Source organism: Lycorma delicatula, chromosome 11, assembly GCF_047948215.1.
Source record: "Lycorma delicatula isolate Av1 chromosome 11, ASM4794821v1, whole genome shotgun sequence".
NCBI classification, from domain to species: domain Eukaryota; kingdom Metazoa; phylum Arthropoda; class Insecta; order Hemiptera; family Fulgoridae; genus Lycorma; species Lycorma delicatula.
In genome coordinates, this window is record NC_134465.1 from 25,849,084 (window position 1) to 25,867,043 (window position 17,960).

The 17,960-nt window shown below is 31.2% G+C and overlaps 1 protein-coding gene across 1 annotated transcript in view; it reads left to right on the forward strand.

Moving 5' to 3' along the window:
• The window catches only part of LOC142332489 (protein O-mannosyl-transferase TMTC1-like), a 755,673-nt gene that overhangs the window by 538,062 nt on the left and 199,651 nt on the right, over window positions 1-17,960 (forward strand). Inside the window, exon 9 of the mRNA XM_075378938.1 lies at window positions 3,773-3,946. Coding sequence (XP_075235053.1) covers window positions 3,773-3,946 — 174 coding nt within the window. The remainder of the gene's footprint in view (window positions 1-3,772; window positions 3,947-17,960) is intronic.

A 17,960-nucleotide genomic window follows, 5' to 3' on the forward strand; every position in this document is an offset into this window, starting at 1 on the left:
ATGGTCATAGCCCTCTGTATATCTATAATCGTATCGAAAGGATGAAAACACCATGTTCTATCATCTGTTACGATGCAAGATATGAAGCCCCTAAGTAGAGACTCAGGCTTCATATTCAAAAGATCGGGCGCTCTCTAGCTCCCGATCTTTTCCTGTTTCTGCAGTGTTCCACTCTGTAATATTTTTGATCATCACTGAGTGATTGGGAGACAAAGCGACAACAGCTCTTCTTTTTGTCAAAATTTTCAGTTATAATGCGATGCACAGTTTTTTTTAGGAATCCACCGATCTCCTCAATTAACCCGGTAGATTCACAACGATCATTTCAGCCACTTCTTGAATATTTTATTCTACTCGAACTGTCGACGATGCTCCTGGACGTGTATCATCTTCAATGCTCTCTCTACCATCACGAAACCTGGATATTATGGTGTCCCATATAAAACGCAACCCAACCTTATATTGGTAGGTATTGAAATAATAAAAAAGGCATGTGTAAATGTAAATGTAATTTCTATTATTACCATCCATTACCTTACATTTAGAGTAAATGTTGGAAGTGGCCGCCGTCTTCTTGAATACAAGCTTCAGTTCTTTTTAAAGCGTTTCTTGCAACTTTTTTCAAAGTTTGTGGCTAGATATTTAATACAGCTTCTTCAATATTGACTTTCAATCGTTCAAGTGTTCGTGGTATGTTGCTGTAGGCTTTTTCTTTGAGGTAACCCCGTAGAAAAAAATCCGCCGCAGTCAAATCTGGAGATTTTGGTGGCCAGAAGCCTCGACCGATAACACGATTACCAAAGAATTCCTCGACGAAATCAGAAGTTGAACCTGCGTAGTACGATGCCGCACCGTCATGTTGTAGCCAGCAGTGTCTGTCTTCCTCTTCCAAGAGTGCGATGAACTGAAATAAAATATCCTGATATCGTTCTGCATTAATGGTGTACTCGAAAAAAATAGGACCGATTATTTTCTTCCGCGATATCGTGCACCACACGCCCGACTTCTTCGGGTGTAATTGTTTTTCGTGATAAACGTGGGGATTTTCATCACTGTTTCATTCTACTGTTTTTGCTGTTTACGTAGCCGTCCAAATAAAACCACGCTTCATCTGTGAAAAATAACGAATCCATAACGTTAATTCCCTCGCGCAGAAATCGACGGAACCGTTGAGAAAATTGTAGCCGTTTTTCTTTGTCGGGCTCAAGAAGTTGATGAACCGTTTGAATGCGATGTCGTAATTGTAATTGTTTGTTCGCTCGATGAACAGTTGATTTAGACAAATTAATTTCAGCAGACAAACGTCTGATCGATTTATTTGGCGAGGCGAGTAATCGGTCTTTGATTTCAGTGACTGTATCTGTATTCAACACTGACGCAGAACTTTTGTGTTACTTGTTATTAACAGAACCGGTCTCTTTAAATTTTGCAACTGACCTTAATACTGATGTTTTTTAAGGAGTTGGTTTATCTGGGTACTTATGGCGAAACAAATCTTGCACTGCAACCACTGATTTCGTGCTGAAGTACGACTCGACAATGAAAACACGTTCAGCTAGCGAAAACACCATCTTTTCTCTTGCAATACACTGAACGTTATGATTGCATTGTTGTTACTATCGGTAGTGCTCTACTGCGGTGCCACGATGTTCAGATGTTGGACGAGTCCATTTCAGTAACGAGTAGGGGAGTAAGCTTGACTTTTGAAATTTCATGGATGAGTGATTGATGGGTTGCGTTTCATATGGGACACCCTGTAGTTATAAACGTTTTTACGATCCATTGCTTCACTAACATAAACAGTCTGTATCATTTTAAAAGTGTCTGTAGGATGTTTACCCGATTTAAAACAAAACTTAATGTCTGCACGTTGTTCTATTGCTTCTTTCACGACCAAAGTTCCAAACATACTGTTAAAGTTTTGGTTATTACGAGCAATTTGTGATGCCAGGGCTGTTAAATTTAAAACGGAAGGTAGTTGGAATACCACGCTACTTAATCATGCATCCGTTCACAGATCGCAGTAGTAGTTTAAGCGAATATGAAATCAGTCACCTTTCCTGTGGGACGGACTGTGTACGTAAAAACATATTAGCTTGTTAATTTAATTAAAAAGAATGACCGCTATTTATAGATTTAACAAATTTATAGTGGTCTGATAAATATTGAATTTTGATATCGACTTCGTCAAAAGGTAATTTTGTGCATCTAAAGGTTATAATGTCATAGTCTACTCTACCCCACCAAGCTGGTCTAATCGTTAACTCGTCGGACGTTAGTTGTTAGATAAACAGCTGATTTTCGAAGGAGAAGGTTCAAACCGTATTAAACTTTATTTTATTTTAAACGGATTTAAATACTAGACGGTGTACTTTATTGGTTGGGGTTAAATTAAAAACATGCCTCAGGAATGGTCGGCCTGAATTTGTACAAGATTATACCTCATTTATATGGCATATTATATATCATCCTCATCTCATTCACCCGTGGTTGCTTACTGTTCACTATTTGAACAGATTGCAACAAACACATTAGGACAAAATAGAAGTACTTATGTTTTTTTTTTTCATATTTTTTTTTTTTTTTTTATTTATTGTTGAATTATTATTTAATTATAATTTTATTTTACAATCAGAGATTATTAAATATTAATAAATTAATATTAAAAAAAAGAAATTAATTCGGATCAATCCGATGTTCCTTCCTCTTATAAAATCTCCAAATATTTCATTAATTAAAATTTTATTTGGCTATAATTCTAGAACCAATGAAAATAAGTACCACTTATGATATATCGTTGAAAATTTTTCAATGAAAGCTTATTACTGCAGTTAAGAAAATTTTCAAAAACCTTATTGTTTGGAGTTTGTCCTTTATTTAACCTTTTGCTCCAATTGATTGCAATCAAAAGGGGAGATGCACAACTAGATATTACAACAGTCCAAAATGCAAAATTTCAAAATTATACGGCTAATTGTTTTTGAGTTATGCAAGATACATACATACATACATACGTCACGCCGAAGCTAGTCAAAATGGATTCAGGGATGGTCAAATTGATTATTCTGTTGAAATCTGAAAACCGAGATTTTTCGCGATTACAATACTTCCTTGACCGAGTGAAAAAAAAATTAAAAAAAAAAATCAGTAATTAATGTAGAAATTATAATTTACATCTCATAATAATGTAAAAATAAATTTTACTTTAAGGTCAAGTGAGATATAAAAAAATAAGTTATGTTTTATTAAATCCAAATTTTTTATTATTTATTATCACTCGTTGAAATGTTTGAATGGAATTTAATTACTCAATTTTTTTTTTCATTTTTATTAAATATTTTTCTATCAAATATTTCTCTATTTTACAGAGCTTTGTAAAGTTTAACTTATATTGTGTTTTGCTGTGACAATTCAATGTTACTCATGCCTGAAGCTATATTATAAAAACGTACATTAATGCTTTCTACTATATTTAGTTTGGAATTATTATAATGAATATTTTTGTTAAAAAAAAAACCATATTTGTTTATACTATACACCTAATTAGTTTTACTATTATATATGTTATTTTAAATTTTTAAATTAATTTTCATAAACAACTTAGTTATTAGAGAAATAATTAATTGATAATCTCAGCGAATGCTCTGAATTTAAGCTCTAAACTATTGTGATGTAACGATTGAATGAATAATCTCGAGTTATATGTAAAAGGCCCACTTAAATATAAATATATAATATAGGATAAGTAATTAATTGATTTATTTTGTTTCAGTTTGGGCCTTGCAATGATGGTAGCATATGGTGCTCAAATGCTTTATGAAAAAAGTTCAGCTCGATCGAAAACATCAGTTATACTTAGTGCGGGATTTTGCATACTATTAACGAGTTTTGGTAGCAGAACACTAGTTAGGAATCTTGATTGGAGTTCAAGAGAAGCTTTAGTCAGGTAAATGTATATATATATATTCAATTCTTAAATATTCATATATATTTTTTTGTCATTTTTAGTATTGTGTAATGATATATACATATTTTAGATAGTTGAACAATAGATTTTGCTGGGAGGGAACCTAGCATTCTCTTAACTACTAGCTATAATCATAATACCAAACCATTACTTCATTCAACCCGGGGTAAAAGTTGCCATACCATCGCATACACGAATATGTGATTTTTAAAGCCTGTTTATCCATTTGTCTTGGAAACGACGGTCTACTGTTTGATCTCAATATGTAAGATAAGAGGTGAGTCAAAGAAATATTATATACTTGTAATCCGGCAACTGCATTTAAAGCAAGCTCAAACCGATCTAGAATTCTGTTTCAAAAAGTACAGAATTAGTGTTTTAAGTGAAGAGGCTAATCTTTGATTAGCTCTAGGTTTATATTAACAGCTGGCTTCCGTGGCCCGAGTGGTAGCGTCTCCGCCTTTCACCCGGAGGTCCTGGGTTCGAATCCCGGTGAGGGATAGCATTTTCACACACACTATAAATCATTGATGTCACTCTCTGAAGCAATACTTTACGGTGGACCCGGAGGTTAAACAAAAAAAAGAGGTATTTATTAACAAATATAATAGGCATAAGCTAAACATTTGCATACACGTTAATACAAATTTTAGAAAATAACTTAAAATATCAGCCTATTTCCGCCTACCAAAAATTTGTATACGTTAATAATAAGTCTCCAGTTTTCTTAAGATCTTAATTGATCAACAAGAATTATTAATAAAATTTTCCCGTAATTATAAAAGAAATACACGTTAATGCTGGATAATCAAACTGAAATCTTCCCGTACATATAATAGATCATAGAAGCCAAGCTTCTAAAATAACATTTATATATCTCTGGAAAATGATTTTAGATATGAATTTTCTATTCCGTAAATTAATTTCTCGTAAGTATTTATATCTTTGGAGCCCATATTTTTCCTTAGACATTATCATTGGAAAAAACTTGTTAGATATTCGACTGGGACACTAACAGTAGTTGCTGATGAAAATGAACTTCTGCAGTTCTTGTTTTTTCCAATTCTTATGACAGTTATGTTTTTTAAATATAGTTACTTCAAGCAGCTATGGAGAATTTGGGCCATACTATCGAGATTTCAAAGACGTGAGTTCTCGAATTGCGTTTACTGCGGACTCGTAGACACGGTGGAACATACATTTTACGATTGTCCCAGATGGGAAGAACTTAAAGGGAGATCCGGGCTAGGATGAATCACGCCGGAAAATACAATCACCTACATGTTGCAGGGAATGGCACAGTGGAGAGACACGGCCAGACTAATTACGGAAATCCTGAAGACAAATGAGACTGAATAACGTGAATGGAGGGTGGACTAAAAAGCCAGAGAACGCGGTTCAGAACCTCCTTAAACGAATGATTAATTATAATGATGTTATAAATAGGAAATATAATACTGATTATAAATAAATGAATAAATTATAATGTTGTTGTTCATCGAAATCATAATGGGATGATAAAAAAACAAAGCCTGGGATGAATCGTGTAACATATGGTGACAAGGAGGTATCCCCCATTGCCTAGGATGCTTTGGCTCGCCCACGCACAAGTGGGGGACTCGGGGTTCCTCGATGATGGCATTGGGAATCCTCAAGGTTTGTTGTCACGGTGGGAGGAGTGAAGCGTATGCGAAATGCATAACTGGATCTAGTAGAGTAGGAACGGGAAGGGTAGCCTCCGAGCGATGGAACATATTGGCAATCCAGAAGGGAGGTCAGTATGTTCCAATGAAGCTGGGAAGACCCCGACGGGAAATTCCCTTGAAAAGGACAAGACAGGGTGGACAGAGACTGCTGCCCCGGCCCGCTGAGGTAACCGCGTTAAGCTTGGTGGAAAAGACCGGTTACCTTGGGGGTGCTTAAAAAAGATTGTGATAAAAAGTTACTTAAGCAGAAATATCTTCTACTTTAACAGATTTTTTTTTTATGGATGAACATTACCTGGATGGTTTGAACGCTGTGATGTGTGGACATGAATTGTGCTAATTATTCAACCAATCACCGGACGAGGAGGCTTTTTACTATATTTTATTATACTGTTTCTATTTGTTTGTAAATTCACTCATAATATACAATATGCTTCACGGTAGTTCTACAAAAAGATTTAATTTCATAAAATCATTAGCTACTAATTTAATTAAAAACAAAATGAATAGAAGATTTAATATTTCAAATTTGCTCTCTGATATCAGAAATATAATAACACAAATAATTGGTGATAAACAGCAGCAGACAGCACCAGTAAATGAAAACAGATCTGACAAATTAGGAATACGCAAAGCTAGTTGTTACTGTCTCTATCAGAAACACAGGATGACTAATTACAAGTGCGTTAAATGTGATACCCCAAATTGTTTAGACTGCTCTAAAAAGCTTTGTAATAAATGCGTTGAAAAATTGTAACTTTATATTTTCTTATCACGTTTAAGCTTCTAATTGCTTTTTGACTAAAATAAACTGTTATATTTTCATTTGTTAGTAATTTTTAAGTAGTTAATGTTTTTGTTATAAAATTTGTCATTATTTTAATTATGTTTTGTAGTGAAATTTTTTTAGTTGTACTTAATTTAATAAAAAAATAATAATATCAAAATATTTAATGTTAATATCTAACATTTTTAATAAACTAAATATTTTTTAATGATTTACATTTACGTAATGTACAAAATAAAACGAAAAAAATAAATAAAATTTTGAAAAGCTGATGGTAAAGGCAATATTCAGTCAAACAGATTGATGTTTCCGTCAATTGTTTTTGAAAAGTCAGACAAAATGATATTACCGGTAGTGTTAATAAATTCATGTTACCACAGAAGGTTTAAATAATATTTAATTCTTTTGTTTTGTAATATTGAATACTTTGTTTCGTTTAAAATCTAACTAAAATCTATCACGATTTGATATGTTTTTCTTTTAATAAAATTCGAAATTGTTAAGTTTGATTTACTTTCCACAGACGTTATTCACACTATTTTATTTAAAACCTAATTATCTACAAGATTTTTCAATAATTTTGTGTTTAATTTTAAACTTAAAACGTTATTTTATACTAACCATAAAATGTGCGTTTTTTAAACCGTCTTTTATCTTTTACTTTAGATTTTTTGAAAACTTCAAAAACAGTTTTCTGACCTATTTATATCAATTCTTCAAGTTTTTTTTGTCTTCAGTCACGTGAATGGTTTGATTCATCAAACCATTCAACTACAGATAAATCATGCTATATACAGATATATCATGCCAACTACAGCATGAAGTTCATGCTGTAGTTGGCATGCACCCGGGTGGGTGCATGCCAACTGGGGTACATGCCAACCCACCGGGTTGTCAACCCAGAGGGTTGACAACTCCTCTACTATATAAAAAAATATATAATATATATATATCTATATACAAAATAAAAACAAAAAAGTTTTGAAAAAATATTTAAACCAAATATAAAGCAAAAGAATAAAAACATATCTTTCAATATTAAGGAGGTAGATTTTTTGAATTTTTTTTCGGATTATTTACATACAAATTAGTAGAAATAACGAAGATGGACCACTGAATGTAAAAATTGGAAGAGAAAAGATTATGGAGGTAGAAGAATTCTGTTATTTGGAAGTAGAATTATTAAAGATGGACGAAGCAGAAGGAATATAAAATTATTCGGCATTTTATATTCGACTGAGTCGAAACGAGCATTCAGTCAGAAATATAATTTGTTTACAACAAAAATTAACTTAAACGTCTGGAAAAGGTTTCTGAAAGTATATACTTTGAGAGTAGCTTTATATGGAAGTGAATAATGGACTATCCGAGTACCTGAGAAGAAAAGATTAGATGCTTTTGAAATGTGGTGCTATAGGAGAATGTTTAAATCAGATGGGCGGATAAAGTGACAAATGAAGAGGTGTTGCGGCAAATTGATGAAGAAAGAAGCATTTGGAAAAATATAGTTAAAAGAAGAGAAAGACTTATAAGTCACATATTAAGGCATCCTTGAAAGTCGCTTTAATATTGGAGGGACAGGTAGAAGGAAAACATTGTGCAGGTAGGCTACGTTTGGAGTATGTAAAACAAATTGTTAAGGATGTAGGATGTATGGGGTATACCGAAATGAAATGACTAGCACTAGATATAGAATCTTCGAGAGCTGCATCAAACCAGTCAAATGACTGAAGACAAAAAGAACATACAAATTGTATATAAGAAATTTGTTTTAATAAAGTTTTCTCTACAATGTTTCTGAAGAAAAATGAAATAATTTTTTCCTTTATATCCTCCCATCTTCTTAAAGAATTTTGAAAAAATAATTATTAAGATCATTTTTCCAAATATAGAAATATTTGAGCCAAATTTCAAGGAAATTGTTTGGTTCAATCCTAAGTTATGAAGTAAAAAGGAATACGACAAGCGTATGTACAAAGGTTGAACATACGTAAGTTTTTTTTTTTGGTCTAGATGAACAAGATTAACAAGTCTAGAAGGTAAATAATTGTAAGCAAACACAATGCTCAATTTTTTGAAATGATGAGTGTAGTATTTCCCCCTTTAATATATTCTAGCTGCCGGCCTCCGTGGCGCGAGTGGTAGCGACTCGGCCTTTTATCCGGAGGTCCCAAGTTCGAAACCCGGTCAGGCATGGCATTTCACACACACTACAATCCAATCATCTCATCCTCTGAGGCAGTACCTAACGGTGATCCTGAGGCTAAAATAAAAAAAATATATATATATTCTAGCTACATTCGCTAGTAAAATAAAAGGTTATGTACTCCTATAAAAAAAATGAATATTTTTATTAATTAATTAATAGGGATTAATAATGGAATCACTAAGAGTACCCGTATGTGAAACATTTATTTTTCCTTTCATTTAATAAAGATGAAAGGAAAGAATGATGGTTATCAGTATAAAAATGAGTAAGTCAGTAGAATATTAATCTGAAATGATAATAATATATTTTGAGCGGTAACAACTTTCCTTTTTTCTAACTAAAATTAAAATCATTATTCCTTATTCAAGAAATAAAAATATCCTGTATATTATTTTATGTTAGATTGAATTTTTCTTCAAAAGTTATCGAATATTATTATTCTGCTAAAGAATTTTATCGTTTTTAATTAAAATTCTAGCTTGAAATAATTAAAAAATTAATTACGTTTTCTAAATATTAAACATTTTAATACTATTTGTCACTTAAAAGAAAAAAATAAAATACGCTGTTTTTTCCCCCACGTAAATGTTTCTATTCATATCAAATAAATATTTCAGGCATCTAAAATATCTGCGGACATCTAAAGGATCTTTGTTTTATTAAATATAGCGTCAAACAGGCTTAAAGTAATATACAACAGTACTCTTACCGGCATAGTAAATATTATTAAACTTTATTAAAATTATTCCTACCTGTAAATTAAAAAAAAAAAATGTATTTTTTCGGTTTCCTTTGTGAATATACTTTTTTTAATATTATAAGAGAATTCTGCGTGATTTATCGTCCGTATTATCTTATTAACCGGATATTAAATTAAAAAAAAAAAACTGTTTCAATACTATCAGATCTTAATAAAATAGATTTTAGTTGATTTAACAAAGACGTTAATTTAGTTTTTTACGTATTTTTTTGCCTGTGTAAATTATTAAATATATACAACTAAAATGTGTCTTACGTCGGATATCTTAACAACTATTGAAGCTATAGTTCTGTTATGTGTATTATCCTATTTCCCAGCTCAAATTACATAAGAAACCTCCAACTTCACTCCTTAATTTTAATCTAAAAAATTACAGTATGGCTACTTTTATTAGAAGAGCCCAAATCCGGACGAAATCTTTACTAGCCGTAACTCGAAAACCAAGTGTTTCCAGACCTATATTTATATGAACTTTTTTCATTATTTTCACTAGTAGAACATGTCCTGAATTTTTCTCCGTTTCTTGGTCGGATATTCTGTATATTAGTTCTAATCTATTAAATCCATTAATTTTAAAATTATTGAACAATTTTTTTAATGAATTATTTTTTATAAATCATTAAAAGTTTCCTACAATTGTGTTTTCAGGGTTTTTTTTACTTCAAAAAAAATAATATTTTCCCTTTAGAATATTTATAAATTTACTACAGATTTATACTTTTATAATTTTTTGTTTAATTAGAGTAAGAACAAAGAAGAAAACAAATTTTAAATCTGTTAAAAATTGAAAAATAAATAAATAAAAAAATACTATGTCCGGTCAGTGCAGATCATTACACGACAATGTAGTGATAATTACTAATACTATATATATATGTATATAGAATAATTACTAATTAAAGAGCGTGCGGATGACAATTTTGTATACAGTATTTTTAAATATTATATTTTTTTCAAATTTAAACATTTTTTTCAAACATATATAAAAGGGCTATACATAAAATAACATACGTTTGTGCCTAGCGTGGAGGTGGGTGGAGATAGAGCCGCCATCTTGGCATCAAAATGTTTCTACGCTCGGTACGTATCAAGCTGTCGTATCATGTGGACTGTGATTTATCTACTTTGTTCGTTGTGAATTATTGAAAAATGCGTTTCAATAGAAAATCCCGCGAGTTGTGAGGTGCGTTTAGTGGTTAAGGTTTTACTGGCAAAAAATCTCAAACCAATTGAAATTCATCGGCAACTTTGTGAGTTGTATGGAGATGAAATAATGAGTGTGGATGGAGTGAGGCAATGGTGTATTCAGTTTAAGAATGGCCTCACCAATGTTCATGATGAGGACCGCAGTGGTCGGCCTAGCCTTGTGACTGATGAACTGCCGATGAAAATCAACGATAAAATTCGTGAAAATCGCCGTGTTCTCGCCTCATTTCCTAAATTTCCCGAAGTTTACTGTATGAAATTGTATCGGGAAAGTTTGGTTATCCCATGTTTTGTGCCAAAAATCTAAGGCCGCAGATTTCTACAGAGAAGGAATTGAATAGCTTGTGCATCGTTATGATAAGTGTCTCAATTTAAATGGTGACTATGTAGAAAAATAGTTTATGATTGTCCCTTTCAAATGTATATAATAAAATTTCTTTTTTATATTTGGTTGGTTTTTTGTTTCAAAACGTAAGTTACTGTCTGGGCAGCCAGTACACACACACACACGCGCGCGTGCGTATATATATATATATATATATATATATATATATATATATATTATACATATTTATATATCCTACGACATTCCCAGTAACGTAAGGATTCAACGCGAGGTCATACATCTATATCGGTTAGCAGCTATGGTGGAAGAAACATACACCCTACATATATTATAATCCTTTTTGGGTAGTCGTGTAATAATTACATTTCATACAGATATATCGTTTGCTTTTATATATTAAAAAAAATTAATTAATACAGAATTTTTACGTAACTATTGCGTCCGTTAGAAACTTATTATTACTAATGAAAATAAGAAGTAATGATGAATTGTATAAAAACGTACAAAATATTTCGGAAACAATGAGAAAAAGAATATGGATTTTTATTTGGCCCTTATATAACATGAATTACAACAGGTTAACGAAACAGATTTTCATGTACCTTCAGGAAAATAAGTTAATAACAAGCTGGATCAAAGAAATCTAAAAAAAAAAAAATAGAATGAAATAACATAAAAAGGGATGAAATAACAAAAACGATGTTTTTCTTAGGAATGTGCAAGAAACAGAAAGATTCCAAGGTAGAAAGGCTAAAAGAACAGGAAACCAGTAGTCCAAGGAAACGACAAAACGCAAAGCGAAAAGATGAAAGTGTACTGGAAAATAAGAAAACGAGAATGGAAAACGAAATTAAATTGTTACGTGGTCCTAAGACGGCTATAATCAAAGAAGAAGAAATTAATTTAACCTAGACTGTAAATAAATAAAAATGTTCGTTTGTTCAAAATCTTAAATCTCCGAAATTTCTTCCCCGATTGCTTTAAAATGTTGACACAACGCTGCATTCGAATATGCGCGTGTTTTTATATACCTACTATTTATATAATTACGATGTCTCACCAGTGACAGGTAACAACATACTTTTTCTGAAAAACAGTGCTACCTGTTGGAAGTAAAAGCAACACACGGTGTAGTAAATATTTTACGATTCCATTTCAATGTTTCCGATATGTATTTCCACTATAGACTAAAAAATTAGTGGACAGATTTACGTGCGGGGAAAAGGGAGAAAGGGAAAAATTGGAAAGAGGAAAAGATCGAAAAAGGTTATAGTGAAGAAGGGAAAAGCGGAAGAAGGGGAAAATGGAAAAAATAAAAAAGGGAAAAACGGGAAAAGAATTGAAAAGGGAAAACAAAAAAAGAAAGGGGAAAGGGAAATAAAGGAAAGATAAATGGGGGAAGGATAAAAGGGAAAATTGGGGAAAGATAAATGGAATTCGGTAAAAATGAAAATGGGAAAAGTAAAAGGGGAAAGGGGAAAAGGAGAATGGGTAAAAGGGAAAAAGGAAAGCTTAAATTTTGTGAAGTTCTGTAATGTTCCTTTTGTTAATGTTTTATCAAACTTACAATTGTATTCATTCAATATATATATAATCAAATCTAGCAATAACGAAGCATTGCCGGGTCTGCTATTTATTTTCATAAAGCAGTTTATTAAATTGATTATTTGACAAGTGTTGTACACTTTAAATTCTTTTATTCTTCTGTCTTTTACATATATTCCAACAGCATGTTGTGTTCTTAAGATTGTAAATTCAACCTTATAAAACCAGAAACAATTCCTCGGGAGAGACGCTACACCAAAGATTATATTTCTTAGGATTAAATTTGAAACCAGACTCGTTTGATTGTTGTGAAACCTGCATTAAAAAAAAAAAACAAAAAAAACACAAATATACTTCCAAATGATCAGAAAACTTTTCTTATAATTTTCCTTGCTTTCATTCTTTTCTAAATTTTCTAATAGACATTTGTTGCACAGTCATAAAAAGATGAAAGTTGCCAGTGAAATAATTTGGTAGCTTATTTTTTATCCAGATGCTACGAAGTAAGCCTAACGAAAAGTTTACCGACTAGAAGATAATTATCCTAATTCCTCAAAAATTTCCCATTTTTTTAATGGAAGTGGAAGCATCATTGTCTTTCTTCCGGAAAATTTTAGGTACGAATAGCGATCAAAACGGCTTTATTACATATAAATATTCATCTAATATCATAACAAACTATAACTATGTTTATTTACTTTTAGTAATATTATTTTAATAAATAATAAATTGAAATGTTAAAACATAATAATTGTATGTTCATACTCATTTTGTGAAATTGGATTGTTCCCGTGCGCTTATATGCGACTATAGTGGGTTACGCTTCCGACTATAATCTATTATAATAAGATGATACTCATGCGTTATATAATGGGTAGATTGATTTCTCAGTACTGCATTTGCAATTATATGTAAGTTAGCAATATATAACATATTATTAGATACGTCATGTTGAATGGAATTCGTATACTAATTAATTAATATTGATGAACCAGTAATGTTAGGTATTATTAATTAATTATCATTTCATAATTAATTAACTGTTTAAAAAATACATGTACATATTATTATTTATTAATTAAGAAATTAGAGTGTATATATCATACAGGGTTCTGGTCACTAACCGTACTACTGATAATTTGAAAAATTACATCTTATTTTTTTCGAATAATTACTTTGCAACACATTAAATCACTTATTCATTTATGTTTGTTTTTCGCGATTCTATCAGCCCAGTACCTCATCATCATTCTTTCTGATATCTCTTACTTTGTTCTTCAGAAAGTTTATCTCTGTTGTTCTTGCGCTTTGGCTCTTCTTGGAACCTTTTATTCTCATTTTATAAAATTATCCTTAAAATTTCTCTTTCTTTTATAATTTCTTCTGTTTTCTTCAGTTCTTATAAATCTTCCTGGGCTTGTATAAACGGTTTGTCAATTTTTTTTTTTTTTTTTCTTTGGAAGTGTGTTCCGTAGAAAGTTTAATGGTGAGCCTCTAAATTACAATTCGTAGCCGCAAAATATATAGACAATATAAAATGGTGGAGTCAACAATGGAAGGTAGATCCGCGATTGACAAGTCAAATTTTTGACTTGACAGCAAATTTTCTTAGTTAATTTGCTATTATTTATTTTAAATATACAGGAATAAAATGCAATTCATCTTTACTTTATTGTGTCGGAAAGTTTTTGTTTCAATTTTAATCAAAATTTATTATTTGGAATTAATTTGCCTGATTATTTAGAAATTTAATATCTAAACTTTTTTTATAATTTTCCTTTCTTTCATTCTTTACTAAATTTTCTAATAGACATTTGTTGTACAATTTTAAAATTTTTGCCGTATAAAGTGCTTCTGGCTTTATTACATTTTTATGGCGTCGAAATTTTGAGAATCATGGTAGAATGTTTGTTATAAATGTTTTTCATTATCTTGAAAAATAATTCTCTTTTTACAGTAGTAACTATTAACGACTTTTTATCTAAAGAATACCAGTTGATTCATTCTGTGATATATTTAAAATTATCCACTTTTTCTTCTTTTTACTTCCTTGTACGAATTAAAGAAAGTATCGCAAAAAATTTCGGTTTTCAAATTTCAACGGAAATATTCATTTTGAACATCTCTAAATCCATTTTGACTAGTTTCGGAGTGACGTCTGTATTTACGTACGTATGTATCTCGCATAACTCAAAAACGATTAGCCGTAGAATGTTGATATTTTGGATTTAGAACTATTGTAACAACAGAGGTTATACACCTCCCTTTTTGATTGCAATCGACTTTACCAAAAATGTTCAAAGAACCCCAAAATCAAAAAAATTCAGATATGGACTTTTTCTTAACTGCAGTAATAAGACGTCGCTGGAAGATTTTCAACGATATCATAAGTGGTACTTATTTTCACTGGCTCCAGAGTTATAGCCAAATTAAATTTTAATTAATTAAATATTTGGATCTACAAGAGGAAGAGGGACATCGGCTCTTCTTAGGCACATCGGTTCGATTCAGGCTTCATCTCCTTTTTTTTACATTTTTTGTTTAATTTAAATGTATTTAAAGTTATTAATAACTGGGAGTAGTAGTTATTTATTTATTAATAACTAGAAGACCCGGCAATGCTATATAAGAATAAAATTATTATTATTATTATTAAGTGCTAATTAATCTACTGGGGACTGCGCAACAAATTCTTTTTCACATTTCTTTTTTTTTTACCAAGGCTATTTTTCTTCTTTCTCCCATTTTTGGCAGATGTGATTTTTCGACTCTTAGTTTTTTTGTTTTTATTTTCTTAGCCTCCTGGAAATCCATATATTCCAATTATTATTTTTGTTACGTTTTCACCCCCTCTTCCATTCGGGTGCTGAAACCTAGCGGTGGCTACGGTGCCCACGGCAAACTATGGTCGCCAGACCATCACGCCAATCTACGTCACAAGCTGCTTCTAACCAGTCTACACTCATACCTGACCCAAGGCGGTCGCCTCCGGATGGACTCTCTCAATTTATGTTCGGATGAACAATACTTTAATTTTTTATTTAGTTTATGTTTGCTATCTTTAACGTTAAGTTATAAGTTACAAGTGTTATATTACAAAATTATTTTAAACCGCCAAGACGGCGTACAATTAAACGATCCTTGAGTAGTCAACAAGGTGTTGTCTTCCATTCATCACCTATGAACACATACAGTCCACCCTCGTTCTAAAATCTACCGCAACGCTGTTAACCAAGGGCGTCCCGTCGACGTCGCAACAATTTTCCTGTACTTGCTTTTATCTAACATATCCGTTTCTAAAAATCTAACTTCGGTTATGTCTTTCTTGATTTCTTCTAAGCAGAGGATAAGAGATTTCTTTAGCGTATAATTTTAAAACTTTATTTGGTTAGTCTATTACCGTCTATTCTTATCAAGTATCAAGTGTTTTCTTTTTTTTTTTTGTTATTGATTTAATATGTTTGTAGATCTTTTATCACTTATTTTAACCCATCACTCACCACATTTCTTTTTTCCCCGTAGAATCTTCATTAGGATCATTCTTTCTTTCTTTTCAAGTTCCCCCTCTTGTCCTTTGTTTTTGAAGGAAACTGTTTTGGCTTTGAATTGTACTTCTCTTCCGGTTACTGTATTATAGTTTCCATTTGTAGAGATGCTCTTGTTGTTGTATAGTCTCTGTAACAAAGTTTATGCCATCTTTAATTCACCATTTCGAAGTTTGATTGTTTCCTTCTTTGTATTCCACTGTCCGTAACAGATTCTCTTACGTATTTAAAATGTTTTACTCTTTTATTTTTCCTGTTATTTGTATAGTATGTTTCTTTATATTGGTTGGAAATGAATTTAGTTTTCTCTTTAGATATCTTTAGACCGAATTTAGCTGCATATTTTGCTAGGATTTCTATTTGTTTAATCCTATCTTTTACGTCTGTGGATTAAATTACTTATTGTAATTTATTAGGATACAATTTATTATTTATATTCTGTCTCTATCTCTCTCTCTGTGTGTGTGTGTATATATATATATGTGAAACTTTAAAAAAAACAATTATTTTTACTAATTATGAATCTGCTGTCATTCTCTCTACAGAATCCTACTTTTATATATCATATACTTTGCTTCAATCAAACACAGGCTATTACTTAATAGAAAACGTTATTGGTAAAACATCGTAAAAATTCACTATACTTCTCTTTAAATAATTTTCAAATGACAGCAACTGTCCTTAGTTAATAAGAAAGCCATCATGAATTGAAACTGCATCCAACGACAGTTGTTTAGTATCCATGGTTTATAGAAACCAGTTTATTACACGTTGCCTTGTCAATTATTTTTTTTCCTATCGTTTAATTTTCAGGATACTATTTCTTGAGTCATTCCAGTCATTGTGAGATTAATTAATTGACTTAATTAAATAGCAGTATAGATGTTCAAATAACGAAATAATTTTTAATATATAATTAAAGTCGATTAGAAAAATAAACACAAACAGATAAGACAGAATAAATTATATACATAAAATTTTTATTTTTAACTTTACCAGTGTCTTTTAAAGAAGAAGGATGTTCTCTTAGGAATAAAACTAATAAATAAATCCACGAAAGGTTTTTTATTTCTTTCCTTTTTTTAGGTAAGTAGTACACTATACGTTAAAGTGAGAAAAAAAAGGATCTACAAGCTTATTTATTCTCTTTTTCCAAAAGACTGTTCATGTTCAAACCTTAAAGAAGTACAGCTAACAGCATTTCCTTTGAGAATGGCACTTCTATCTCCCTCATTTTCTCTCCCTTTATCGTTCTTTATATTTTCCCTCTTTTTCATAGAAACTCGTTTTCCTCCTCCCGTAACTAAAAACATTATCTTCATCTCCTTCTATCTTCTTTAAGTCTTAGTCGTTGCTTCCTACTTAGGATTAAGATTATGCAAGCCATTACGGCTTAACTTAAGTCAGACTTTGATTACGCGTTTATAATGCAGAAAGTTACACGTGTAATCTTTGGCTTGTTAAAGAATAGAGAACTTATATTATCATCTTCATCATTTAGAATTTTATATAACGTATTCTACCAATTAGAAAAAAGTGATACTTAATTTAATCTGTACTTAATGCAAAGTCGATTTTAATTTATAATCTTGGAAATCTTGATATGTATTAAAAAAATGTTTAATTATTAGAATATTTAAACTGTATAAAATGTTGCTGACCAATCTATTTATTCATGTTTACTTTTTGTTTTTAGTCTTCAGTCACTTGACTGGTTTGATGCAGCTTTCCAATATTCCCTATCTAGTGCCAGTCGTTTCATTTCGGTATACCCCCCTACATCCTACATCACTAACAATTTCTTTTACATATTCCAAACGTCACCTGCCTGCAAAATGTTTCCCAACTACCTGTCCATCCAATATCAAAACGACTATTCCAGGATGCTT